Source organism: Pipistrellus kuhlii, unplaced genomic scaffold (assembly GCF_014108245.1).
Source record: "Pipistrellus kuhlii isolate mPipKuh1 unplaced genomic scaffold, mPipKuh1.p scaffold_m20_p_1, whole genome shotgun sequence".
Lineage (NCBI taxonomy): Eukaryota > Metazoa > Chordata > Mammalia > Chiroptera > Vespertilionidae > Pipistrellus > Pipistrellus kuhlii.
In genome coordinates, this window is record NW_023425404.1 from 196,617,675 (window position 1) to 196,644,888 (window position 27,214).

The 27,214-nt window shown below is 64.2% G+C and overlaps 1 protein-coding gene across 3 annotated transcripts; it reads left to right on the forward strand.

The window, feature by feature from the left end:
- EVC (EvC ciliary complex subunit 1) lies at positions 1–27,096 on the forward strand. Of its 3 annotated transcripts, none has more exons than XM_045574235.1 (22): positions 1–409; positions 1,312–1,437; positions 4,892–4,975; positions 5,604–5,836; positions 7,352–7,436; positions 7,822–7,920; positions 8,556–8,693; positions 9,799–9,957; positions 11,238–11,454; positions 12,496–12,644; positions 13,098–13,196; positions 14,782–14,994; positions 16,615–16,724; positions 18,155–18,365; positions 19,212–19,418; positions 20,078–20,222; positions 21,110–21,221; positions 23,102–23,228; positions 24,475–24,550; positions 25,402–25,504; positions 25,617–25,739; positions 25,932–27,096. In XM_045574235.1, exons 1-21 carry the CDS (start codon positions 239–241, stop codon positions 25,696–25,698), a joined length of 2,946 nt encoding a protein of 981 aa, XP_045430191.1. In that variant the 5' UTR covers positions 1–238; the 3' UTR covers positions 25,699–25,739; positions 25,932–27,096. The 3 variants fall into 3 exon arrangements, 2 of the variants coding, with proteins under 2 accessions (XP_045430191.1, XP_045430186.1); XR_006740242.1 differs by having other exon boundaries at positions 2–409; positions 24,475–24,568; positions 25,617–25,774; positions 26,230–27,096; XM_045574230.1 differs by having other exon boundaries at positions 2–409; positions 24,475–24,568.
- The last annotated feature ends 118 nt before the right edge of the window (positions 27,097–27,214 follow it).

Below are 27,214 nucleotides of genomic sequence, written 5' to 3' on the forward strand. Positions count from 1 at the left end.
GAAGATCCAGGCTCCTCCCTCCGGCTCCGGCGGCGCCGGGACCGGGAAAGAAGACCCGAAGGAGACTGCACGGCCGGGAGTCGGGAGAGCGCGCTGAGCCCCCGGCCCGCCTCGGCTCCGGCCTCCGGGCTCCGAGTCCGGTGTCGCCGACCTGGCGCTGACGGTGCCCCGGGCGGCGGGCCGGAGCGGTGCCCGCCGGCCGGCGGGATGCGGCCGGGCCGCGGCCTGAGCGCCCCCGATGGCCCGCGGCGGCGCGGACTGCGCCAGGGACGCGCGGCTGCTGCGGGGCCGGGACGCGGTGCGGCCGGAGCCCGCGCTGCTGGCGCCCGCCGTGCTGCTGGGCGCCGCGCTCGGCCTGAGCCTCGGCCTCTGGCTGGGCTGCCGCGCGCGCTCGCGGCCCCGGCACCAGGTGGGTGGGCCACGCCGGCAGCCGGAGTGGGGGGCGCCCGGGGCGCGGTCTTCCCGGGCCCCTGGGCTGCCAGCCAGGGCTCTGATTCCACTGGAGTGTGATCTCGAACAACTGGTCCTGGCTCCGGGCTCCCCTTAGGGACCGGGAGGATGCTGGAGGCGGTGCCTGCCATGGGATGTAAACAACCGCTCAAGTCCTCCCGCCTGGACTGCATCTGTAGCACCAGGGGGTTGGACAGAGCTGGCAGGGGCCCAGCCCAGCGTAGGACCCGAGGGCTGGGGATCCCCATCCGTGGATGTCCGTTCGCTTCCTTGCTCTATGCTTACCAGTGAGTCCCTCCCGAGTCCCCGCTGCCGCCTGGGGCTGCACTTGTGCTTGCATTCATTCATGTTTTCATTCATGCACCCCTACAGGAAAAGTTTGGGGGCACCGCGCTAATGCCAGCCTCTGCGGGGTCTTAGAGCTGCCTTGATGAGCAGGACAGACCTGCAAAGCAAGGCAGCCACCTGCCGATCACAATAAAGCCATTCTGCATTTAAGGCGGTCTAACGCGTTTTCTGAAACGTCACCCCGGGAATGATGAGGAAATGAATATTCAGGCGCCGCTTCTCCAGCTGAGCTGTGGCCTTCAGCAGTTCCCAGGAACTGCGGATGCCCTTTGGCCCAGCGTTGCCTCCAGGGCCTGAGGACATGCTGAGCTGGGGGTCCCGGGGCTTCTCGGGGTGCCGCCGGGCAGCCTGGCAGGATGTAGCTGCCCCCACGTGGGAGTGAGAGGGGGCAGAGCACACGGGGCCAGGGTCAGCTCGGAGCTGAGCAGATGTGACCGCTGGGTGTGGGGACTGATGGCACCTTCCCGGGGCCCTGGGCTGCGGACTCCGACCTGTCCCCACCTTTGCTTTTAGGTAGACGACGCCCAGAGTCTGCTCAGGAGCCTGGAGTCTAGGGCCCAGACCCCAACCGAGGCCGGCTCCCCGCCCAGGAGGAGGAAGAGAGGTGCGCGGGCCTCCAAGGATGCGGAGGCTCTGGACGTAAGTGGGGTGCCTGCCAGGGGCACGTGGGCATTCTCCGTCCTTCCCCCTCCCTCCCTGGCCCGCACAGGCACCTCCAGACAAGCCTGTGACAGAGAGGGCCAGTGGCTTCCTTTGGGGCATCATCACACCCAGTAACAGGCAAGGGGTTCAGCTTCCAGTTTGATGAGTGACAGCTGTGTACACCCTTGACCCCGGTACCCCATTCAGGGACGCTGCACCCCTGGAGAGCTCCCTAGCGCCCTGCACCCCTTTCCGGCCTATCCCCACACCCCCAGCCCCTCCTGAGGCAACCACTGCGCATTTCCAGCGCTGCCCTGGCCGTGGTCCGAGGCTTCCACACGTGGCCTGGTGCCTGCGTGTCCTCGTGTCCCACCTTTGAGATGCAGCCACATCCTCCCACCTGTTAGCCATTTGTCCTGTGATCGCGTGGCCTGGCGTGGGGCTGTGCCCGGCGTGGGGCTGTGCCCGGTGTGGGGCTGTGATCGCGTGGCCCGGCGTGGGGCTGTGCCCGGCGTGGGGCTGTGCCCGGTGTGGGGCTGTGATCGCGTGGCCCGGCGTGGGGCTGTGCCCGGCGGGGGCTGTGCCCGGCGGGGGGCTGTGATTGCGTGGCCCGGCGTGGGGCTGTGCCCGGCGTGGGGCTGTGATTGCGTGGCCCGGCGTGGGGCTGTGCCCGGCGGGGGCTGTGCCCGGCGGGGGCTGTGCCCGGCGTGGGGCTGTGCCCGGCGGGGGCTGTGCCCGGCGGGGGGCTGTGATTGCGTGGCCCGGCGTGGGGCTGTGCCCGGCGTGGGGCTGTGATTGCGTGGCCCGGCGTGGGGCTGTGCCCGGCGGGGGCTGTGCCCGGCGGGGGGCTGTGATTGCGTGGCCCGGCGTGGGGCTGTGCCCGGCGTGGGGCTGTGATCGCGTGGCCCGGCGTGGGGCTGTGCCCGGCGGGGGCTGTGCCCGGCGTGGGGCTGTGCCCGGCGTGGGGCTGTGCCCGGCGTGGGGCTGTGCCCGGTGTGGGGCTGTGCCCGGCGGGGGCTGTGCTCGGCGGGGGCTGTGCCCGCTGTGGGCTGTGCCCGGCGGGGCTGTGCCCGGCGTGGGGCTGTGCCCGGCGGGGGCTGTGCCCGGCGTGGGGCTGTGCCCGGCGGGGGCTGTGCCCGGCGTGGGGCTGTGCCCGGCGTGGGGCTGTGCCCGGCGGGAGCTGTGCCCGGGGTGGGGCTGTGCCCGGTGTGGGGCTGTGCCCGGCGGGGGCTGTGCCCGGCGTGGGGCTGTGCCCGGCGGGAGCTGTGCCTGGGGTGGGGCTGTGCCCGGTGTGGGGCTGTGCCCGGCGGGGGCTGTGCCCGGCGTGGGGCTGTGCCCGGCGGGGGCTGTGCTCAGTGTGGGGCTGTGCCCGGCGTGGGGCTGTGCCCGGTGTGGGGCTGTGCCCGGCGGGGGCTGTGCTCAGTGTGGGGCTGTGCCCGGCGTGGGGCTGTGCCCGGCGTGGGGCTGTGCTCAGTGTGGGGCTGTGCCCGGCGGGGGCTGTGATCGCGTGGCCCGGCGTGGGGCTGTGCCCGGCGGGGGCTGTGCCCGGCGGGGGCTGTGCCCGGTGTGGGGCTGTGCCCGGCATGGGGCTGTGCCTGGCGGGGGGCTGTGCCCGGCGGGGGGCTGTGATCGCGTGGCCCGGTGTGGGGCTGTGCCCGGTGTGGGGCTGTGCCCGGTGTGGCGTGAGCGGTGTCCGCTATTCCGAATAAGGCCTCTGTGGATGTGTGTGTATAGGTTGTTTGCTTTCATTTGGCTTTATTTCTTTTAAGTAAAAACGAAATAAACTTCTAGGAGGTGGAGTCCTGGGATGGAGACGTTCAAAGTTGGATTCTCCCTGTAACCCCCTGCCTGGGCCCCCCCCCCCCACTCAGTCCAGCCCAAGCCTCCTGGGAGCATCGCTTCCTGGGTGGGTCCAGGATCCCGGAACCCAGTCCCGGCTCTGCCCCCTGTTCGCTGTGTGATGTGGGGAGAGACACATAACCTCCCTGAGCCTCTGGGTTCTCGGCTTTACGATGACCGTGATCCTCGGCTCCTCGGGGTCCCGGGAGTCGGCTGGGCTTGTTCCTGCCGCGGAGTAAGGGCCGGAGCAGCGTGTGCAGGGAGCGCGGCCTCCCCCCTCCCAGAGGCACGCGCATGTTTTCTCCTGGGAGCTGCGCAGCTGTGCCCAGGCCACGCAGTGCTGAGCTAATAATTGCCAGAGTTGAGTTAAAGATCTGCCCGCTCCGGGGACTGGCTGGCCCGGATGCCCCTGCAGACAGGGCCTCCGAGACGGGGCAGGGGACTGACTGTGACAGGGCGCGTCCCCCTCTGACCCCGTGTCCTCTGAGGCACGGAGACCGAGGCACGCTTGCCTCCCGCCACCCCTGGTGGGAGCTCTGGAGAAACAGAGCACGTCAGCCACACACACACACACACACACACACACACACACACACACGGGCCCCTGGGCCCCGGGCCCAGCCCCAGCTCGCTCCCCTGCGTCCTGGCCTGGTGGTAGGTGAGATGCCTCTCCGTCCCCTCAGCTGTGCTTTCACTGATTTCCCGGATGATGGGCTTGCTTCGGCGGAAGAAGGTTTACATGGAAATTTGCCCTGCTTCCAGGTCCCTGAATCTCCACGTGGCTGCGCCTGGGAGGTTGTCAGAGCTAGGGGGCGCCCTGAACTGTGGAGTCCTGAAAACCACATACAGCCGGGCCCTGCAGGCCGCGGACGCCCGTGCCCTGCCCCGGGCCGTGCTGAGGCCTCCGGTCCTCCGTCCGTCCGTCTGTCCGTCCGTCCGCTGACAGGCACCAGGACCAGCCCTGGGCCTGCCCCGAGGGGGTGGCGCACCCCAGGGGACAGGCCGGAAGAGCCACAGCCGTCTCAGGCCTCCCGCGTGGCTGGGGTGACCATCAGCTGGGCCTGCGTTCTCCTGCACAGGCCGGGGCGCCCCGCCCTCAGGTCCTGCTCCTGTAGGTGTCCGGTGGCCCAGCCCCTCCATCCTCTTCTCAGAACATGGGTTGCTGTTTTTATTGACTTCAGTGAGGATGGGAGAGAAGGAGAGAGAGAGAGAGAGTCATCCATGATGAGAGAGAAGCATGAATCGGCTGCCTCCTGCATGCCCCACCCTGGGGATCGAGCCTGCAGCCTGGGCCTGGGTGCCCTGACCGGGAATCGAACCTCGACCTCCTGGTTCCTAGGCCGATGCTCAACCCCTGAGCCACAGCAGCCGAGCCATGCTTTTCTCAGGAAGCGCAGCTTTTGCTTCGTGCCTCCCTGTGGAAGACGAACCCCGGAGGGCAGGGGCCGGGCCTTCCTCTCACTGTCACCTCTTCTGCCCTTCTCTCACTCGGCGTGGGGAGGTTCAAGGGGCCGCGCCCTCGCTGCTTTCGCGTGGAATTCTCAGCAAGTGTGTCTCCTCTCGCATGTCAGCCAGGCCTGTGAAGTCACACGGCATTTGTCCTTCTTCCCAGGAGCGCGAGCCGTCCGTCAGCAGCAACGTCACGGCGTTCGCACTGAAGGCGAAGGTCGTCTACCCCATCAACCAGAAGTTCCGGGTGAGACGCCTGCGCCCCGTCCGGGGACCCCGTTACTCAGCAGCGCCCTGGAGCTCGGGGTGGGGAGGTGGGGCTCGATGTGCAGTTCAGGGTTTGAGGGTTGGTGGCAGCCGTTGTAACAGGGAAAAGCCTGAGGCTTTGTCACCGAGCAGCACTTAGGGGTTTGATGGCAGTGTGGCCAGGGCCGGGGGTGCCTGGTGGTCGAGGTAAGGAATCACCGTGGCGTGTGGCACCCCGGGACACCAGGGACAGCACCCACCCTGATGGAGTGACACTAGAACAAATAGCGACACGGACACAGCTCCCAGCATCTCCTTCCCAGACCCTGAGGCTCTCGCCAGCAGCCACACTCCTGGACACTCACGGTGCGGCCGGCGCTGTGCTAGGCGTTGGTCATGCATCCGGCATTCCAGCCTCACGTGCTCCAGTGAGACACATACCGCTTGGCTCCACCTCACACGGAGGAAACGGAGGCCCAGAGGGGCCCCCGGCGCCCGAGGTCGCTGCTGAAAGTGGCAGGGCCGGCCACCCCCCTCCCGCCTCCCCGGGATGCAGGCCTTGGGTTCATCCCGCGTCGGTCCCCTGATGGTCACGTGCACTGAGTCCCCTTTGTCCTCTGCCGCCCCAGCCTCTGGCCGACGGCTCCTCCAACCCCTCGCTGCACGAAAACTTGAAGCAGGTGGTTTTGCCCAACCAGCCGGCCGAGGCGTCGCCCTGCAGCAGCCTGGGCAGCCTGAGCCAGGCCGAGAAGGAGGAGTGCAGCTCCTCATCCAGCATCCACTCGGCCGCCAGTGACGACCGGTTCCTCGGCCGCACCTTCCTCCGCGTCCACAGCTTCCCCGAGGCCCTGACCTGCGAGAGGTGAGGAGGGCGGGCGGAGGGCGCAGGCCCACGAGGCGTGTCGTTGTCAGGGGAGGAAAACGGAGAACGGGGGCCCAGAGAGGTTAAGCAACTCAGCCAGGGACACACAGCCGCCCCGGGTCAGAGTGGGACCTGTCTCCCTCTGTCGCTTGCCATGTGGTATTGACCTCGTAAGGGTTATGGGGTCAGGCTTCAGCCTCGGAGAAACCTCAGGGGACCCTCGGTGCATCAGCGGCGTGCCCTGGGCGTGGCATCGCAGCTAGCGCTGAGTAGGCGCCTTCCGGGTGCTGGGCCGAGCACCGAGCAGTTTGCTAGGAGTGCTTACTGCATGAGCATGAGGGTCAGGTCCGTCCTGTCCCCTGCCCTGTCTCCTCCGCCGGCGGGAGGGAGCCTGGGACAGGTGCAGTGATGGGCACCTGTTTATCAGCCAGTGAACTGATTCCTCCTGCCAACCTTATCAGCTAGGGCTAGCTTGGTCCCCGTTTTATGAAGCAAATGTGCTCCGACCCCAGGAATCAAACCATGACCTCTCGGTTCCTAGGTAGGTGCTCCACCACTGAGCCACACCGGCCGATCAGTGATTCTCTCTCATTCTTGATGTTTCTACCTCTCTCTCCCTCTCCCTTCCTCTCTGAAGTCAATAAAAATATGTAAATTAAAAAAAAATAATAAAGTGCGTCTCAGAGAGGCTGAGTGACCTGCCCAGGGCCACAGAGCGGGTGGTGATGGGACCAGATTTGACCTCACCCTCTTACCTCCAAAGCCCAAGCTCAGAATCTTCAAACTGTCCAGCCCGGAGCAGGGCTCAGCTCGTGGTCGGTGCTGAAACTCAGTTGTGGGGTCGGGGGGTGTGGGCCGGTCCTCGGGCCTGTCTGCTCGAAGTTCAGTGAGCTCGAGGGACCCCGGGCACGGCCCCGGGCTGTGGCATGAGTGGGCTCAGAGCCGGAGCTTGGGAGGACCCCGCGGGTGGCCCCCGGCGGGAGGGACTGGCTGGACTGGAGCCCCTTTCCTCGCTGGGAAAGGCTGTTTCTGAGCTTGGACTTAGGGGATGGCCCACCGTCCAGGGTCAGCCGTGTGGAAGGCATTTGGCTGTGTGGGAGGAAAGGGGAGAGCCTTCACCTCACCCTGCCTCTCCCTGCCCCGCGACCGTGACCAACACGGATCTCTCCGGCCCTGGGTTTCCTGCGCCCGTGTCCTCCCCTGTCAGGTGGGCACAGGCTGTCTGCCTGAGCTCAGGAAGGTGCACGCGATGCCGTCACTTCTCCCACCTGCCGTCTCCTCTGCTTTTGTCCTGGACGTCCGGGCCGCAGTCCCCTCTGGTCACGAGTGGGCCGCAGAGAGCTGTAACTCCTTCTCCTACACCGTGAGGCTGGTGGGAATCGCTGCGCGCTGCGGACGTAAAGTCTGGAGCCAGGACCCGCGTGGCTTGTACTGAGTAGGGACGCCCTGTCTGTCACCTCCCTCCCCCCCTCAGACACTCACAGGCCTCTCCCCACCCCCCTCTCCACGTTGCAGTGCCGACCTCGACCTGTGCATCTATAACCTCCACCTGAAAGATCTGCTCCAGCTGGACGCGGCACTGAGGCAGGACCGGCACTTGGTAGGTGGTGAGGCGGCGTGGAGCCCTGAGGGCTCAGGAACCACCGGGCTCTGTGTGCCGGGACCCCCGAGAGGGGGTGTGGGGAGGGAGAGCCACCATAGGAAGAGAGCCCAGGATGGGAAGGCAGCGCCAGCCGGCGGGAGGGCACCAGCTTCCTTTTACCCAGAGAAGGAGGGGGTGGGAGACAGAAAGAGAAAGAGAGAGACAGCGAAAAAGAGACAGACACTGAGAGAGACAGAGAAAAGGACAGAGATAGACAGAGACAGAGAGAGAGAGACAAACAGAAAGAGACAGAGAGAAGCAGGAGAAGGGGGGAAGGATAGGAGGGAGGAAGATACTGTTGTTTAAATCATCATTTCTGTTATGTTCCCTTCTTTGGCAATAGATGTTTATTCAGATTTTTAAAATGTGCCTCCTTGACCTCCTTCCGAGAAAGAAGCCTGATGACGAATTCTACCAGAAGATTCTTTCAAAACAAGAAAATGTAAGTCCTCAATCTGTATTTCCAGGTAACTGGACAATAGCTTATTACAACATGGACAATAGCTTTCTACAATACTAGGGGCCTGGTGCACAGATTCGTGCACCAGTGGGGTCCCTCAGCCTGGCCTGCAGGGGACCGGCTGAAACCGGCTCTCCGACATCCCCCAAGGGGTCCGAGACTTCGGAATCGGGCTCCCTCCTCTCTGTTCTGGGTACATCACCCGAGAACCACCGCTGCAAGTCACTGCAGCTCTGCAGCTCCTGCGTTGAGCGTCTGCCCCCTGGTGATCAGTGCTCATCATAGCTACTACCCTGTTGGATGGTCACTCAGGCTTTTATATATATATAGATACACTTTTAACATAATAGATACAGACATGAGTACAGATGTAAAAATCACAGTGTGGACTAAAAGGGGGAAAATATCGGAGGCAGAGAAGCGAGTGGAATGTCAGTCATGTTCTCTGTCCACGAGAGTCACTGTGGACGTGACTTCTGTTCAGGCTCGGGGTGTTTTTAAATATACGATCTCCCAGGGCTGCAGAAGGATTGGAAGATAGCGTTACAAAAGCTTTTCTCTCTCCAGAATGTAAAACACACCCCCGTGTTCTTTGTTTCCTTCCTTCACCTTTGCAGGATTTGGAGGAATTGGAAAAGGGACTCGGGGGCAGGCTGTCAGACACGGAGGCGCTGGGCGCCGGCGAGTCCCAGTACGCCACGCTGGGCGACGTGGAGAAGAAGGAGAGGGAGTACGCGGAGCTGCTGATCGAGAACGTACGCGCGTGGCGGGCGTTTTCCTGCGTGAAGGCCGTGGTTTCGGGACAGTCCCGCCGGGGAGAGGAGCGGGTGGATGCGCCTAGAACCGTGTTTAATGCCGGGATCCCTGCTGGGTCTGCCTGGCGGCAGGGATCCGCCTCCACATTGAGCGATGAGAAGGTGTCAGGAAGGGCCAGGGTTTCCAGAGGGAGGTGCTTTATTGTTGTAGCCAGTCCCCCTGGCTGACGCTTCAGATCCACCTTCATTCAGAGCAGAGGTTGCGCTTGCCCTGTGGGTGCAGGGTGCTGCTGCCAGCTCCTCACCCCCTGGGCATCTCTCCTAAAAGCAGGTCCCAAGTCCTTGAGAGGAGGGCTTCCTTCAGATGTTTCTCTCTTTTTGTTTTTGTTCGGGCGTTATGTCTTACACACACAGGTGCTGTGCTGGCGACAGGGAGTCCGGTGGGCTTAGACGTGGCCCTGCAGAGAGATGCCAGGCCAGCGGGGGGCGGGGTGTTTTTTCGGGGGGGGGGGCAATGACAGGTGAGCAGATGAGGATCTCTGGGTTTCTGGTGTGACAGACGGGGACGCAGGAGCGCTGAGGCGCAGGGGAGAGAGGAGCCGTCTCACCCCGGGTTAGGAAAGGTTTCCGGGAAGAAAGGGCCCAGAGAGGCTCCTGGGGGAGGCGTGGTGCAGCCCTCGGGGTGGGCGCAGGGGAGGCAGCAGGGAGCGGAGGAGCGGGCAGAGGCTGAGGGAGCTGACGCTGAGCCTGGAGCTGAGCAGGCTGAGAACCGCTAGCAGGGTCACCTAAGACCATCGGGAAACACAGATATTTACATCACAATTCATAACAGCAGCAAAATGACAGTTAGGAAGTAGCAACGAGACTAACTTTATGGCTGGGGTCACCACCACACGAGGAGCTGCATTGAAGGGGTGCGGCCTCAGGCAGGCGGAGAGCCAGGGCGCTGGAGTGTGATCGCTGAGAGGCGGCCGTGCTCCGAGGGGTAACCCGTTCGGGATCTCGGGCTGATGAGCAGTGGGTTGCAGTGCCCGCGCCTGACCCTGTGGGCCTGAGCCGTCTGGGTTACAGCTCTCTAACCAGGTCTCCCCCCTCCTCTTCCCAGATGGACGCCTTCTGGAGGCAGCTGGAGGGCGTCCAGCGCTGCCTCGTGGACCAGTTCAAGTGCCCCAGCGCCCGAGCGCGCCAGCTGGGGGCGGCGCTGACGGCCAGAATGGCCACCGCGGAGGGGCTGCTGCGGGACTCCCAGGACCTGCAGGCGCTGGTAAGGCGGGCGGCGGGGCAGGCGGGCCCAGGAGGGGTTTCCACAGAGGGGCAACCAGGAAGCTCTAGTGCTGTAGAGATCGCCCCGTTAAACACCGTCTGTGGTGGATGGGGAGCTCCGTGCTTGGGAGTTAGGACGCGGTCGGGGGCAGTGACGAGAGGGTTTGGGCTGGGGGACTCAGGAGCCACGTCTGCATCTCAGAAAGGCCCGATGCTGTGTGGGGTCGAGTGTGGGGGGCCGGGGGGGTGGGATGGAGGGGAGGAGGCTGGGAGACCAGGCGCGGTCCCAGCGCAGAGGTGATGGTGGGTCAGTGGGAAGGGAATCGGTCGGCGGGAAGGGGCCGGGATAACGTGGGCCGAGCCAGGTGACAGGTAACGCTCTGGCGAGGTGGGGAAGGACGCAGGCCTGCAGCTCACATGGTCCACGTGGCCAGCGTGTTGTCGCCACTCCTCTGGCATCCTCACTCTCCTTCGCCAGCCGCCAGCAGTGAGCATCTGCTCTGGGACAGAAGGCCCAGCGAGGCGGCCTGCAGGCCCCGTCCCTTAGGCCTCATTTCCTGCGTGGGTGTGGGGTGTGGGGTGTGGGGTGAGGGGTGAGGGGTGTGGGGTGTGGGGTGAGGGGTGTGAAGTGGGGTGTGAAGTGGGGTGAGGGGTGTGGGTGTGAAGTGGGGTGTGGGGTGAGGGGTGAGGGGTGTGGGGTGTGGGGTGTGGGGTGTGAAGTGGGGTGTGGGGTGAGGGGTGAGGGGTGTGGTGTGTGGGGTGTGAAGTGGGGTGTGGGGTGGGTGTCTTCCCAGGAGTCCTGCTCTGAGTAACCATGTGGCAGGACGAGATGAGGTCCGGTTCTAAGGTCTGACGCTGGCATCACCCCAAGGTCTCCGAGTCCCAGCACCTGGGCTCTGAGCACAGAAGCCCTGGCTCCTGTGACCTTGACTCTCCCCGGGCTGTCCCAGTGGTGGTGGCCCCAGCCAGGGCTACAGGGGCTGCGGGAGGCGTGGCTGTGAGGAAGGCAGCTCTCCTCCTGGTCGTAGGTGTGCACTGAGCTCCTTCCCAGAAGAGCGACTCTGGGGAGCACGCAGGATGCACAGCGCTTTGCGGGTGCTGTCCGTGTCCGCTGCGTCCCCACGGGGGACCCCGGGGTCCCTGGCTGAGAGGCAGACAGGGGCGGCTCGGAGGGGAGCTTCTCCCTCTGCTCGGTGTGCAGTGAGGTGGGTGCCTGGACGCAGCCGGTGGCCGAACGCCGCCCCGGGACGGCCCAGCCTGACGCCTGGTCCCTCCCCGCAGGACCTGCTGGACAGGACGATGGGCCGGGTGCGCCTGGCGAAGATGGTCGAGTTCCTGCGGCTGCAGATGCAGGAGGAGACCAAGTGCCGGCTGGCCGCCATCTCCCGCAGCCTGGACCTGCTGGCCGCCCGGGGCCGGCTGTCCGCGCGGCAGAAGGAGGAGCTGCTGACCCAGCAGCACAAGGCCTTCTGGGAGGAGGCCGAGCGCTTCGGCAGGGGTGAGCGGCTTCCAGGGGCCTGTGGGGGGGGCCGGGCTGGGGTCCTGCCCTCGAGGACCAGTCCCTGAGATGCTCTGCGCTCGCGTGCCTTCCCCAGAGACAGGGTAAATGGGGCTGCCTCGCTGGCCCGCTCCCCTCCTCCATTTCCTCATCGGTGGTTCCGGCTCACGGAGACCCCAGGGTCTCTCGGCCGAGCCACCAGGAACGTGCAGAGAGCAGGAGGGCGGAGGTGCCCAGTGCCCGCCGCCCGGCACCAGCCTCAGGCCCCGAGATGCTGGGTGGGGTGTGCGAGGCAGGAGAGGGCACCCGCCATGGCCCCCCCCCCTCACACACACACACACACACACACACACACACACACGCCTTGCTGGACTGCCTGGGACGTGGCCGGTGAGGGCTGACCTTTGGTGGGGCGGCAGGAAGCAGTCTGGTCCTCTGCCTGCAGGGCGGGTGGCCCTCCGTGCCCGCTGCCTCACAGCCTGGGCGAGAGGCCGCTGGCGCTGATCCAAGGCTGCGTGTGCCCGGCCCCGCGGTCTCGTCGGGGCGTCCGTAGGGCACCTGTGTGCCAGGGAGTCCCCCAGCGGGTTCTGGCCCCCACGCCGGCCTGGGTCCTGTAGGACCAGCGGGCCGCCAGGGGTCTGAGCTCGGGCCACGGTGACAGATGCTGCCACGGGGGCCCGGACCGCAGACATGAGTTCTGGAAGCTGGAAGTCCAACTCCATGTGCCTAGATTTGGATTCCGGGGCTTCCACTCCCGGCCTGCAGGACGTGGCACAGAGCGGGCGCTCACATCTCCTCTTAGGCCTCTCTCGCTGCCCCCTCCCTCCCGCTGTCTCCAAAAAGCAATGGGAAAGTCCCTTCAGGTCTTGGGCTCGGAGGACCCGGCTCCCGATGCTGGCCTTTGGGAGCAGGTGTGCCCGAATAATGAAACTAAAATAAGCCGGGTTCGCCCCTCTGTGGCGCCCCCTCCTGGTGCTGGCGGAAGCAGCAGGAAGGCTCTGCCTGAGCCGCCTGTGAGGTCCTGGCCGCTTTCCCTTTCAGAGTTCGTGCAGCGAGGCAAGGAGCTGGTCCAGGCGTCACAGGCCCGCCAGGCGGAGGGCACGGCGCGGCTCACGCAGGCCCAGGAGGAGGAGCGCAGGGCCTTCCTGGCGGAGGTGCCACCGACCGCCAACCCCCAGGAGCTCCTCCAGGTGACCCTGTGCGCGACCCCGCTGGCCGGGCAGCCAGCAGAGGGGGCGCTTCTCGGCCGAGTGCTCTGAGCCTGCACCCTGGCTCCTGGTCCGCACACGGTGACGAGGGCCCCGCTGGGCGGCTCTCCCGGGCCTGGGCAGGGTCAGCAGCGAAGTCAGAGGGCGCTGGCCGGTGGCCGGGGGCCGGTGTTCGGGGGAGAGCAGGGAGGGCGGCCTGCACCGCCTCCTCCTGGATGGACATAAGCTCAGTCCGTGGCTCTCCGGGGGTCCAGGCTCGCTGGCCCCTGCCGTGGCCTCGGCCTGCAAGCCAGAGAAGCCACGTGACCCCGTGCCACTTTTCACGTGTGTAAACAGAGGGTGAACGTCCTTTTGACCCAAGAGCCGGGCGGGTGGGAGATGTGGGGGGAGGGAGACTGCATGTGTCTGCCCCTTCAGCTCCTCTGTTCACTCCAGGCCTTCCACGGGGTCCTGGAGCGGCAGAGGGTGACGCGCAGAGACCTGGAGGAGGAGGAGGACTTCAGGGTTGCCGAGGCCGCGGCTGCACTCTGCCAGGTACGTGGCCCCTGGCGGGCGGGCTGGAGCCCTCGGGGTCCGAGGGTGCCTGAGGACAAACATCCTGGCCCAGCCCAGAGGTGGAGAGGGACTCCTTGTTCTCCGAGGCCTGGGCAGACAGTGGCCTGCAGGGGGCAGCGCTGGGGGCAGGGAGACGGGAGGCACCATGGAGAGACCTGGGCCCGGTCTGCTTTGGTGCCAGCAGCTCGGTCTCCTCCATTAAAACGGGGAGTGAGCTCTCTCCACAGCAGTGGCTGCAGCGGGAGCTACAGGCCGGGGTCAGCCTGGTCCCAGTCCGAGGCCTCCAGCACCCTCACGGGGGGCGAGGGCAGCACTGGCCTCCGGGCAGCACCGTGAGATCACACTGGCCGCTGCCAACCACGGAGGCTCCCGGAGCTCAGCGTCCAGTTAGACGTGGTCAGCCACCAGTGTGGCCGGCCTTAACCCCCAGCCCCTCTGCGGGATGAGCTGATGGCCCGTGGGCCAGGTCCCACCCTAATGCCATCACTGTCAAGGCCACCTGACGGGGCCCAAGCCTGAGACCCTCTTACCCGGGAGGACTGTCCAAGAGCGTGGAGGTCACCTCGCGGGAGCCAGGGCAAACAGGCTCCCTCTCCACCAGGGCGGCGACAGGTGGAGGTGTTTTGCTGAAGGCCGTGGTCGGCAAACTGCGAGCCACATGCGGTTCTTCGGCCCCTTGAGTGTGGCTCTTCCACAAAATACCTCGTGCGGGCAGGCGCGCACGTACAGTGCGATGGAAACTTCCTGGCCCATGCGCAGAAGCCAGTTCTCGGCCTGGGCTGGTCTATTTTGAAGTGGTTCTAACACTGAGCCACACTCAAGGGGCCAAAGAGCCCCATGTGGCTCGAGGGCCGTGGTTTGCCGACCACTGGTTTAAGGGAACTTCACTGGGAGCCTGGGGGTCAGGCCTGAGGCTCCCAACACTCATGGCGGAGGGGGAAGTGGCCTCTGAGCAGGAGACGAGACGGCGGGCAGTCAGTCAAACGGATGCATGAACTAACGAGGGGATGGAGGAGGGAGCGCGCACCTGCCCTTTCGGCATCCCCAAGGCTCGCGGTGGGTCCGATGGCTGCGGGGCAAATGAGCAGAACTCAGCGGCTAAACCACAATCATTACATTGCAGTCCTGAGGGGGCGTCCCGAGGGGGCATCGCTGGCTGGAAGGAAGGTGCCGGCGGGCTGGGCTCCTGCTGGAGGTTCCACGGGAGAATCTGTCCCCTGACTTTTCTGGCTGCTGGGGTGCCCCCAGGCCTGGGCTCGTGGCCTCTCCTCTGGGCCAGAGCCGGAGACCTGGTGCTCCCGCCTCAGTGCCGCCATCCCGTCTCCTCTCACCTCACTTCCTGCCGGGGCCGGCCCAGTGCTCCCATCGGACTCTCCTGTTCACGTGCGTCTGCAGAGTCTCTTGGTCCCTGTAAGGCGGCATGCTCCGGGGGTTCACACCTCGGCGACTCAGATAGGGAGCAGTAGGTTCCCAAAAATACGAAAACTTCCGAGTCCAGTCCTGCGCTCCAGTTCCCTGGGCGACTGTGGTCTGACGGGCACCGGCGTGTGGCTCTCGGTTGCAGGAGCTGTACCGCGGCACCATGGAGACGTTCCAGACGCTGATGGACGGCCTGTTCCTGCAGACGCTCCCGGGCATGGCGGGCCTCTCGCGGGCGCAGTGCGACTCGGTGCGGCAGGAGGCCCAGGAGGACGCCGCCCTGCAGCTGGGGCGCGCGGACCGCTTCCGCGGGCAGCAGTGGAGGCTGACCCAGGACCTCCTGGAGCGGGAACAGCAGGTGCGGTGTCTGGGGGCAGGCCGAGGGTCCGCTCTTGCTGAACCTTAGGGGCAATAAGGAGAGTTTAGCCCCTGAGCACCTCCTGGTGCCCTGGGGAAAGGGGGAGGGGTCTTGACCAGGATCCTGGTGGTCAGTGCTTCACCTCAGCCCACAGTGGGGTCAGGGAAGCCCAGCATTGTCTGTGTTCTGGTTCCCCAGGCACTTTGTTCCTGCGGACTCTTCACAGGAGGAGCCGGAGACTGACCTCAGCAGGGGACCAGGGCGATTGTGTGACATTAAGTGTTACCAATCACAACGCCCAGGATGAAGCCTGGCTGCAGTGCTTGATGCGGCTCTGTGTTCTACCGGAGTTCTGTGTGCAGCGGGCGCCCTCTTCAGGCGGCTGAGGGTAGCGCCCCTGGGGCAGCCACAGAGGCTGGAGAAGGGAAGGCCTGGCCTTCATGGCGGAGACCCCGCCTGGGCGCCTGGGCGGTGTACTGAGGCCCAGACTCCTCGGGGAGGAGCACGGCAGGCCAGAGAGGACTTGTCTTTAGAGAAAGCCGGGCCTACATGCAGTCCCTGCCCCACTCCTTAAACGTATTCGCTACGGGGCCTCGGGCCTCAGGAGTTTTCACAGATGTAATCCAATCAAATGGCAGGAACACCCAGGGGGAAAAGCCATTTTCCAAAGCTTGCTAACATCGGTAGGGAAGGAAGGACAACCAAGCATAGCTAGTGCATGAGAGCATGGGAGCCCTGCCCCGGCTGCCAGGAGGTTTGCTGTGAGTGGCAGCTGAGAAGCAAGTGGTGTGGTGCAGAAATGAACCGACCACAGGATACAAGAACATAGTATGCGTCTATGGAAACTAATGTGATCCAAGGTGCCATGACAGCCAGTCATCCTATCCAATAAAGAGGGAATATGCTAATTGACCCTCACACCATCGCAAAGATGGCGGTGCCCACAGCCAATAAGGTGGGCGATATGCTAATTGACTGCCACACCCTTAGGGATGGTGGCACCCACAGCCACCCTTAGGGATGGGGCACCCAGTCCCCTCAGCCCCACCAAGGCAGCAGGCACATGGCAAAACTGGGCCTGTCCCCAGGCGGGCCCGGCTGCTCTGCCTGCCTCTGGAGTGCCCCAGGCCCCTCAGTCCCCCAGCTACCCAGGGCCGCCTGAGGCTCAGGTAACCAGGGCTGGCCGAGGCTTGTGCTGCCAATAGTGGCAGCAGCAGAGGTGTGATGGGCATCGCCTTCTCCTGATTGCCAGGTCATCTCCCACCCCTGAGGGCTCCCAGACTGTGAGAGGGGGCAGGCCGGGCTGAGGGACCCCCCTCCAGTGTATGAATTGTCATGCACCGGGCCTCTAGTAGAAAGATAAACGCTAACAAAGGTGTTGGCACAATGGGTATCCATCTATCCAGACAACACTAAATCCCTTGCTCACGCCATAGAAAACTAGTGCTAAATGCTTTACCCTGCAAATAGGAAACTGTGTAAGGCTTCACAAGGAACTCTAAGAGAGAATGTTTATGAAATGAGGGGAGAGGGTTTTAAACAAGACATAAAAGGCAGGTTCCAGCGAAGCCACAACGGTGAGCGGAGCCCGGTGACCCTGTCCCTCTGCCTGGCGTCCAGGTGTGGACCGAGGAGCTCGCCCTGTCCGCCGTGCTGCAGGCACACCTGCGGGACCACCACCAGAGCGCCGTCCGCTGCGTGCTGGGCCGGCTCGGGGGCCTCAGTGAAGAGTGAGTACGGCTTCCGGGGGGCGGGCCTTGTCTCCGCGGGACCCCACACCAGTCCGCACGCGTACGGTGGGCACATGGACGCCCGCCTCTTACAGGGCGGTGTGACTGTTGGGGCGTTTCTTGGTAGCTCAGTGTACTAGGGCTCTCCCCAGAAGCAGGGCCAACGAGGGGTGTGTGTGTGTGTGTCCTGCTGTCTGTGTGTCTGTGCATCTACAGCTGTAGAGACAGAAGGAGGGGTGTGTGTATGTGTGTGTGTGTGTGTGTGTGTGTGTATGTACACATGTGTGTCTAGCTCTCTAGGTGTCTGCATCTATAGCTGAAAAGACAGAAGGAGGGGTGTGTGTATATGTGTGTGTGTGTGTGTGTGTCTAGCTGTCTACGTGTCTGTGCATCTACAGCTGTAGAGACAGAAGGAGGGGTGTGTGTATGTGTGTGTGTGTGTGTGTGTGTGTGTGTGGGTATGTATACATTTGTGTCTAACTCTCTAGGTGTCTGTGCATCTACAGCTGTAGAGACAGAAGGAGGGGTATGTGTGTGTGTGTGTGGGTATGTATACATTTGTGTCTAACTCTCTAGGTGTCTGTGCATCTACAGCTGTAGAGACAGAAGGAGGGGTGTGTGTATATGTGTGTGTGTGTGTGTGTGGGTATGTATACATTTGTGTCTAACTCTCTAGGTGTCTGTGCATCTACAGCTGTAGAGACAGAAGGAGGGGTATGTGTGTGTGTGGGGGGGTATGTATACATTTGTGTCTAACTCTCTAGGTGTCTGTGCATCTACAGCTGTAGAGACAGAAGGAGGGGTGTGTGTATGTGTGTGTGTGTGTGTGTGTGCGTGTGTGTGTGTGTATGTACACATGTGTATCTAGCTCTCTAGGTGTCTGTGCATCTACAGCTGAAGAGACAGAAGGAGGGGTGTGTGTGTGTGTGTCTAGCTCTCTAGGTATCTGTGGATCTACACCTGTAGAGACAGGAGGAGAAGAGAGAGCAGCTGTGAGGTTGCGATATCTGCGGGTTGGCAGCCTGGAGTCTGGGGAGAGCCCACGTGCATCCCCGTCCCGCGTCAGAAGGTCTAGAACCAGGGGAGCCGGTGGCGTCAGCCCCAGTCAGAAAGCGCCGGCTCCAGACCCAGGAAGAGGCAGTATCTCGGTCTGAACCCAAAGGCAGGGGAGGGTGGTGTCCCAGCTCAGGGCGGGCAGACGGGCAGTGCCCGCTCGGTCATGGGCCTTCTCTCTGCTCCAAGCACTCAGCTGGTTAGACAGGGCCCACCGGTATGAGGGAGGGCAGTCTGCTGTCCTCGTCTGGCACGTCAGTGTTGATCTCCCCCGGGAACACCCAGAGAATGTCTGAGCAGCTGATACCGGACAGTGACCATCCCAGGCAGAGGAGCCGAGCACTGACCCCGCCCCGCCCGCTCTGCTCCCCCCCCAGGTCTGCGCGGGGCATCCTGCAGGGCCACGAGCTGCTGCTGGGCTCCACCCTCCGGAGGCTGGCTCTCCGCGGCCACAGCGTCGCCGCGCTGGCGCAGATGAGGCTGTCTGGCAAGAAGCGCCTGCTGCAGGAGCTGCGTGAGCAGCACGCCCTGGAGCAGGGCTCCTCCCAGTGCCTGGACGAGCACCAGTGGCAGCTGCTCGGAGCCCTGGTGAGATGGCTGCCCGGCTCCAGCATGGTAGCCAGAACCCCAGCCCTGCTCCCCGTGGTCTCGGGGGGCGGCCGGGGGAGGATGGCCGCCCTGTCAGGGGGGCCAGGGGGGCGGCCCAGAGGCTCCAGTGCATGCTCGAATGAGAATTGTACTGGAAATGCGTTTGGAATCAGAGCGCAGATGGGCATAGCCATCCCTGGTTGAAGGGAGGGGCCCTGTCAGCAGAAGGGTTTAGCAATCTGCAGGAAGAACGTGGTACTATAAGTTACTGGCTGGGACTCGTACCGAAGCAGGCTGGCTCAGGCCTTAGCAGGCACGGAGCTATGGGAGCAGCTAGTGTTTTCTGGCTCACACTTCCCAGAATGCTCTGTGGGAAGCAGGCCACTCTGGCTCTGATTCCCCTCGCTTCCTTCTCTGACTCGTGTTCCCACGAGGAAAGCCGTCCCCAGGCCCTCAAGTGCCCTGCTTTGGCTTCGGTGATGTCCCAGATTCCTCCCAGACTCGGATCTGCTGTGTGATTTTTAGAAAGTTACTTAACCTCTCTGAGCCTCTGTGTCCTGCTCACGCCTAACATTCAGGCTCCCAGTGTTCAGGGACAAGGCAGGAGTGCTTGTGTGCATGATAAGCTACGGATGGCCCTGGGCATACAGTTAGTGCTCACTAAATGCCTTGGGTTGAGTGTACCGTCCACAGACACCTAGCCAACCCATGGTGCTGGGTTTTGCAAGCCCAGAGGCCCCCGCTTTCTGGGCCGCCTCCCTCCCTTCCCCAGCCTTTTCAGCCCAGTCCTGTGGATCCTGTGCAGGGCCGCAGTGTGGCTCCTCCCTCTCCTGCCCCTCCTCCCAGGAGGCCCGCGTGCTGGAGGAGACCGGCCGGCTGGAGGAGGAGGCGCAGCTCACGCGGCTGCAGCTGCAGCAGCAGCTCCTGGCCGAGGCGCAGGAGGTGGGCCGGCTGCTGCAGCAGCACACGGAGCGGGCCGTGGGGCAGGCACTGCTGGGGCACGCGCGGGCCGCCGCCACCAGGAGCCGGACCAAGGACCGGGAGGACTTCAAGGTGCATGCCGGCCCTGTCCCTGGGGAACCGAGGGCAAGGAGGACTGGGGTGGGGGGACAGGGGCAGAGGAGGGGACAGATCTGGGCAGCAGGCAGACGGTGTGGCCGGACCCGCCCTCAGCCCCCAGCCGCCCAGGGCCGGCCCGAGGCACAGGCAAACCTGGGATGTCAGCTGCCCAGCAGCCCAGGGCCACCTGAGGTTCAGGTAACCGGGGCCAGCTGAGGCTTGTGCTGCCGGCAGTGGCAGCAGCAGAGGTGTGATGGGGGTGTTGCCTCTCACCCCTGAGGGCTCCTGGATTGTGAGAGGGGGAAGGCCATGCTGAAGGAACCCCCTCCCCCCCCCCCGCTCCAGTGTGTGAATTTTCATGCACTAGGCCTCTATCTTTATATATAAAACCCTAAGCGACCAATGGTGGTTAGCGATCAGTTGCCCAAACTCCCATGGGGACAACTGGCATATTAGGCTTTTAGATAGATTTTCTGTACGAACAACTGAAAACCTACTTTTGACCAGCCCATGTTATCAACTGGTTTAAACCAACCACGCACCTCTGCCTGCTCCCTGTCCGGTCCATGTTGGGCATGGGAGGAGGATGAGAGCCGGGGCCAGGGAGGTGGGGACCGTGTGTGACCTGCTACGTCCTCTCCCTCCTCCCACAGAGGACGCTGCTGGAGGCGGCCGTGGAGAGCGTGTACGTGACCAGCACGGGCGTCGGCCGGCTGGTGCAGGCGTACGACCAGCAGGTCGGCAGGGCCATGCGGGACCACACAGAGCGCAGGCTGGAGCGCCTGGAGGCCCTGCAGGGTATGCGCCTGGGGGAGCCCCGCTGCCAGGGACCTTTTTCCCCAGCTTACAAAGGGTTCTGGAGAAAGGGCTGTGCGTAGGTGATTAAGAAGGAGTCTGTGGACGAAAGATATTTTTGAGAGGCAGTGGGGGTCAGAGGAGCTTCCAGCCAAAGGAGCTAGAAGACTCTCCTCCTTGACCAAGGACCCATGCTTTTATTAAACACAATTTGTCCCAAGGCAAGGCGGAGATATACACGACAAAGGGTAGGGCATCAAAGGGTTTACAGAGATTGTCAGTTTAAGGAATGCCTACAGCTGCTCAGGTGTTTGGCCAACAGGAGGCAGTAAAACGCCCCGAGCTGTCTGGCAGCAGACAATCATCCTATTCAGGTTTAGGGGAAGTGCCTTAGCCGTTTCCGACAGGTAAACTACGTGTGGCTCCGCCCCGCTGAGCTCCCCACGCTTCACCAGCCTTTCGGTAAAACTTGTGACTATTACACGCTGGGATTGGTTGTCAGCACCCCGCAGCCAGGAGCTGGAAAGCTCGGAGAGTTCAAATCTCATTTTTGGAAATGTTCTCTCTTTAATATTCCGTTTCCTATATGTCCCCTGTTCGTCCCTAAAAGGCTATTGGAAAAGGCACTTAGAGAAGCGTATGCACGCAGGGCGTTAAGAGTCTGAGCATCGGACTAGAGCAGTGAGATGGAGTGGGTGGGCTCTGTCCCCGGGACCTGGGTCATCAGAGGCCCACTGAGTGGCCACTGGCTTGACTCTGGGCCCCTGGAGCAGATGGGGGAGGGCGAGGGGAGTCACTGGTGCTCTGCCAGCACCCCCTCCTTTCCCCCTGGCCTGGCACAGAGTTGATCCCTCCCACACGTCTCTGACCGCTGTGTGTTCCCGTTCCAGGCGAGAGAAGGGACAGTTACAAGCTGCGGAAGAAGCAGGAACTCGGCGACCCTCCGCCGGAGGGCGAGGCGGCGGGGGGAACTCGGGAAGCAGCCGAAGGTGTCCACCAGAGGTGAGGCCCCACTGGCACACTCGGCCCCACGCCACAGTTCTCTCCGGGCCTCGGACTGGCCTGTAGGGTCTCCTGCTGTGCACGCCCGGCCAGGGCCTGGCACCGGGCACGCGCGTGGGCGTGGCCCTGGCTTCGTTCCTAGCTCCGGGGCGCCCACAGCCCTGACACCGCACCCCCTCTCCCCCGTACCTTGGGGTCCTCCCGAAGTGGCCCCGGCTGCAGGTCCGGAGGTGGGTGGTGTATGGGCGGTGACCCCAGGAGGCGCAGTGAGGGAGCCGGAAGCCAGGCAACCACGGGGGAGGCCGAGGACTCGCGGTTCCGGGTCAGACGCCTGGGCGCTGCTTCTGCTTCCCCGGGACCCACGTGGCAGCACCCAGGGGTGGGCGGGCCGGGCATGATCTCGGGCTCCGGGGGGCGCTCCAGGCAGCAGCCCTGCCTCGGAGAACAGGGTCCTGTTTCCTCGTGGCTGTTAATGGGGGTCCCCTGGCCGCCTGGAGGCCTCTCTCTGCTCCACACACGTGGCCCCCACATCCGGGGCTGCAGGCCCCGCTGCACCTGGGACGCCCTGCCTGCTTCCACCTGGCCTCTGGCGCCGGCTGCAGAGACTCTGCTCTCAGGGCTCCGCTGATGGGCACCTGGTCAGCCAGGGCCTCTCTGAGTCTCAGTCACGGCCTCCTCAGCACCGCCTGGTCCACGTGGCGTGACCTCCTCACGGGTTTCAGGGATCAGGGCATGGACGTCTGGGGGGGACACTGTGAGGCCGATCCCCACGGGAGCACAGCCAGCACCACCTGCAAGGAGGAGGGTTTCCAGAGCAACGGAGGCCGGAGCACTGGCCTGTGGGGTGTCCCGGCCAGGTGTTCCATAGCGACCCCGCGCCCTCCAGCTGGAGGGGGGCTCCGAGAAGGCAGGGGCTGTGAGTCTCTCACTCACGCCTGCCTTTTCAAAACCTGGCACAGAACCTGGCAGCCCCGGGATGCTTTTATGAAGGAGCAAAGGCGTGGATGGGTGGGTGGGTCCGTGCAGGGTGGGTGAACGGATGACGGGTTTTGTAGGATGAATAGGAGTTTGCCAGGCACACGAAAGAAGAGAGCACGAAGCAGAAGCCAGGTGGCATGTGGCGCCTTCCGTGCGCTGCCTGGGCCGCGGCCTGTGGTGCAGAGGCGGCCTCTGCCTTCAGGTCTAGAGACTCAGCAGATCGGGCCTGAAGGCCAGAGGAGGGGCAGAGAGTGATGGAAGCAGAGCGATGGGGCTGCAGCGGCCAGAGGACCATGGGCCAAGGAAGGGAGGAGTCCACACAGCCAGGGAGGTCTCAGCTCCTCAAAGGGCATCGGGGGGGGGAGGGGGGCGGGGGTTCTCGTGTTGGGGACCCACTTGAGGCCCAGCTCTGTGTCCTGCCCCCGGAGCGATGCGGTTTCCCAGGAAAGGGGCTGCCTGTGCCCAGGGGAGGGGCGGAGGCGATCGTGTTAACAGGAGCACTGTGTGTGTGTGTGTGTGTGTGTGTGTGTGTGTGTGTGTGTCCCGGCTAAGATGGTGTTCTCACACGAAGACGACGTCACCTGCTGCTCAGCCACTTTGCCCTGCGGGACCCCAGGGACCCCCCGCCCCTCTGGGCTCCTCCTGCCCCCAACTTTCCTGATCTCTGTCCTGATGTCACCAGGCCACCCTGAGGCTCAGTCAGACTGTGCCCGAGAGGTTCCGTTACCGCCAGCCTGTCGGCAGAGGGGCCCTCGGGGGGCCGTGGGTCACAGCCATTCTCCCCCCGCAGCTGCGGGTCCGGGAAATGCAGGGCAGCGGCCGGGGAGGTGGGAGGTGTGCGCGAGGCTGATGCTCCTGGCGCCCGGGCATCGCTGATGTCCCCCCCCCCTCCCTCCCGCCAGGATGCGGGCGCAGCAGAAACGGTTCCTGGCCCAGTTCACGGCCCACCAGCGCACCCGCCTGGATGCGTGGCAGCAGCAGGCGCGGGGCCTGGACCTCCTGGAGGCCCAGCTGGAGGCGCAGCTGCAGGTACAGTTTGGAAGCGGCCCGGGCAGGGCTTCTGGGGGCGAAGACTGGCCTTGTGATCACAGATCAGCGGTGGGGTCTTGGTCTTGGTGAGGGGCCGCACGCCCCGCTCGGCTCACTCGGGACCCCTCGGCCCCCGCGGAGTCTCACCGCTGATCCCACATCAGCCTCGCTGAACCTGTGAGCCCGGGGACCCCGCGTCCACAGCCTGGTCCCGGGCAGGGAGCGTCCCCCTGGGCGGGTCCGCCAGCACGTGGGCTGCTCCCGTCAGGGCTGATCAGTCCCTTAGGCAGGGCTGCTGGGGACTGAGACTTGTCCTGGACGTAGAACCTTCTGGAAGCGCAGTGTCTGTGCTCGCCGGTGGGCGTCTCATCACAGAAAAACTTCACGGGCGTGTGATTACGAACGGCGCCTATAAAGCGAATGGACTGCCTCTAAAGCAGTGGCTCTCCGCCTTCCTAAGGCCTCGGCCCTTTAACACAGTTCCTCGTGCGGTGTGGCCCCCGACCGTAAAGTTATTCTCGTTGCCACTTCATAACTGTCATTGTGCTACTGTTATGAATCATGATGTGAATGTCTGTGTTTTCCGATGGTCTCGGGCGGCCCGCTAGCGGCTCCCAGCCTGTGGGTGGCGGCGGTAGGAAGGTTGGGAACTGCTGCTTTAAAGGAAGTCAGATGCTGGGGCAGCTGTGGGGTGTCGGGCCCCAGAGCACACGCCGCTGGAAGGGCAGTGACGGGGGTGGCCATGGGGAGAATGGAGAGGCACTCGGTGACGGAGGCATCCCTGACTGAGCTCCCTGTGCCACCGATGTCGCCCCCCGGCCGAGAAGGTTCCCGTGGGGATCCCAGCTACAGATGGGGAAACTGAGGCTCCGGGAGGCTGAGTCACGGCCAGGGTCCCACAGTCGGTAAATCCTGGCACCCAGGTCTGTGTGCTTAGCCACGGGGCAGGCATCACTGGAGTCAGGCAGAAGCAGGCGAGGTCCCGGACCAGCCGCTGCCGCCTCCGCGGCCTTCCCTGGGCCCCTCACCTCAGTGTTCCCACCTGCAGAATGGGGGTGCGTGGCTGGTGTGAGTGAGGAGGGACAGTTACCCGGCAGGCGCTGGCTCATGTCAGCTCCCTCCCTCAAGGGCCTCTGCCGGCTCCCGGCCTCCCTGGGTGCTCCCGGGAGAATTCTCCTCCACGCGGGGTCCCCGTCTTAGTGGAGGGATTCAGGGGGACCCGCTGATCCCCCCACTTTGCCTTCAGGAGGCCGAGCAGAGCTTCATCACCGAGCTGGCGGCCTTGGCCCGGGTGCCCCTTCCCGAAAGCAAGCCGTCTTCCAGTAAGCGGGGGCTGCCAGGTAGGCCGCGGGGGGAGGCTGGGCAGGGGCTCCCGTCTCCCGTCTCCCACTGCCTGGCTGTGTGGCCGTGGGAGCCGCACTTACCCTCTCTGGGCCTTCATGTCATATCTGTAAGTTAGGACACCCCGGGGGGGCCCCTGGCTCTCCATGGATCAGTGACTCCCCTTCCTGACTCTGTTTCCCCATCTGTAACTCCTCCCCCTGCTGCAGACAGCTCAGTGAGGTCACCGGGAGAGGCAGCCTGCTGAGGGGAGAGGCAGGGAAGGTGTGAAAAGACACAAGCTTCTTAAATAAACCTGGGGCCTGGGCTGTGTTCTCCGGTGCCTGCTGCCTCGGGGCCTTCCCATCAGCCCGCGGCTGGGGAATCCAAGTGGGGCTGGCAGCCCCGAGTTCGAATCCCGACTCTGCCACACGGGCTGTTCGGCTTGAGAGGACACCTGGCCCAGTGGTCAGCAAACTGCGGCTCGAGAGCCACATGTGGCTTGCGAGCCTCGGTTTGCTGCTCTGTTGACTAATGAGTTTGCCCACCACTGGGATAGGGCTTAATCTCAAGGAACAATAGCCTGTTAGTATTGGAATTAAGAGTCTAGGTCAGTGGTCGGCAAACTCACTAGTCGACAGAGCGGCAAACCTTGGCTCGCAAGCCTCATGTGGCTCGAGAGCCGCAGTTTGCTGACCACTGACCTGGCCTGTTTCCTGACACTTTAAGTGGGTGTGAGAGCAGCGAGTACCGAGCACATCCCTGGCCCCGAGAATCAGGCTGGCTGGCTGGAGTGAGGCCGAGAAGCTCACTGGCCCGGGTCCCAGCCGTGCCCGGTCCTGTGTCTTCACAGAGAAGCCGCTGAGGACCAAACGGAAGAAGCCTGGGCCCCGGGACCCCGGGGGGCCCAGCCAGGAGGAGCCTGCCCCCGGGGAGCACCCCTCAGGACCGCTCAGGTACACAGGGCCCCCGCTCAGTGCCCCGGGTGCTGGTGGACCTACTGTGTGCATCTGCCTGGCCGGAGGCGGCACCAGCTCTGAGGCAGCCTTTCTCCCTTGCTTTACGCAGCCAGAGGCCCGGCCAGCCGGAGAGCGACACTGGGCCGGGGGAGGACCCCAGGAAGCTGCTGAAGAGGAGGAGCAACTTGTAGTTTAAGGCCTGTCCTCCGGGTGGAATGGAAGGTCTGAGTGCCTGCCCCGGCCCCTGCCATGTGAGACTGAGGAGGGACCCGCCCACTGGGGGAGAGGTCTCCCTGTGCTCACAGGCCTGGTGTGTGGGGGGTGGAGATGGGGGCTAACGGGCCTGAAGCAGCACCATAAGTGTTTGGACCTGCTGCTCGGACAATCAGACGCCCAGGGCCAGATGCCGTCTGCGTGTGTGTGTCTCTGTGGCTCCGTCCTCGCTCGGTGCCTCCCGCCACGTGCCCTGCTGCCCAGCACCTGCCTCCCCTTCCCCCCCAGGCTCCCGTTCGCGCCCTCAGGCTCCGGGGAGGGCAGGGTGTGGCTGCTGTGTCCCGGGTGGGGGCTCGGCCCCCCCCCCCCCCCCCGCATGTCCATCCTGGACTCTGTCCTGGGAACCATGGCCGCTGGCTGCCATGGGGATCTCACCTGGACCCATTCCTGTCCTGGCTCAGCCCGCAGCCAAGGCCCGGCCACTGAGCGTGAGTCTCAGGGTCCCTGGACCCCAACACAGGTGCAGACTGCACCCCCTCCCTAGGAGTGTCCCGGAGTCACCGCTTTCCCAGGGGACGGTGAGGATGCCCGAGGCGTCCAGACCGGCCAGGAGCGGTCTTCTCAGCCAAAGCCTGGGTTTCCCGTTGGGTGAGACCATTCTTTTGGTGGCCGTCTGGGCGTCCCGGGGCTCTGGGATCTGGGCCACAGTCAGGGGGTTTTCTGGACTGTTTACAACCTGAGTGTTTATTTCTTAAAACCTGAGCTAGACCGTCTCAGGCAGGAGAGGGGCTCCTTAAAGTGACCCACACACTAATGACGGGGTTTAACCGGCCTCAGCACCCGCCAGTCGACTGGTCAGCAGACCTGGTTCCCAAAGTCAGCCAACAGCGCCCTCTCGTGGCCAAGGAAAGCGTTTCCTTCTGTAGCCTCTGGAACACAGCTCCCTGGAGCAGCAGCACCTGAGACCCTGGTCCGCAGAGAAATCACTCCTGTTCTCGTCCCTGGGTCGGCACAGCGGCCTCCGGCTGCTGGCTCCCAGCCTGCTGGCTCCCAGCCGGGACGGCTGAGTGGGTGACGAGGTCACGGGCAGGCGGCGTGCCGGCTGCCTCGCATCCACCCTCCTGCCCGGCAATCGGTTCACCTCCTGGCACGGCCTCCTTAGCCCCGGGGGTGTCACAGGTCACTCCCCGCGGACCCCCCGCGGACCCCCCGCGGGCCCCCCGCGGCTCGGGGCACGGAGTCTGAGAAAGCGTCACAGACGACACCCCAGGCGGGCCAGGGGCCCTTCCCTTTATTTTCCACAAGCGCTGAATTCAGAAATAAGAGCCACGACAGGTCGGTCATTAAGTAAAAATGGGGGTGATTACAAAGGAAAACTCTGTACAAAACGTTAAAAATCTGGCCGCCCCGCCAGCCCCCTCGGAGGGACGAGGACACGGGCCACCGGCAGCAGCACCCCCCCCCCCCACGGCACCAGCCCCATGTGGGGACGAA

Coding starts and splice junctions, on each gene's coding strand:
- EVC (XM_045574230.1), top strand. CDS start 239: ATGGCCCGCGGCGGCGCGGACTGCGCCAGGGACGCGCGGCTGCTGCGG. Junction 4,976..5,603: donor CCATCAACCAGAAGTTCCGG/GTGAGACGCCTG, acceptor CTGCCGCCCCAG/CCTCTGGCCGACGGCTCCTC. Junction 16,725..18,154: donor CTCGGGGGCCTCAGTGAAGA/GTGAGTACGGCT, acceptor CTCCCCCCCCAG/GTCTGCGCGGGGCATCCTGC.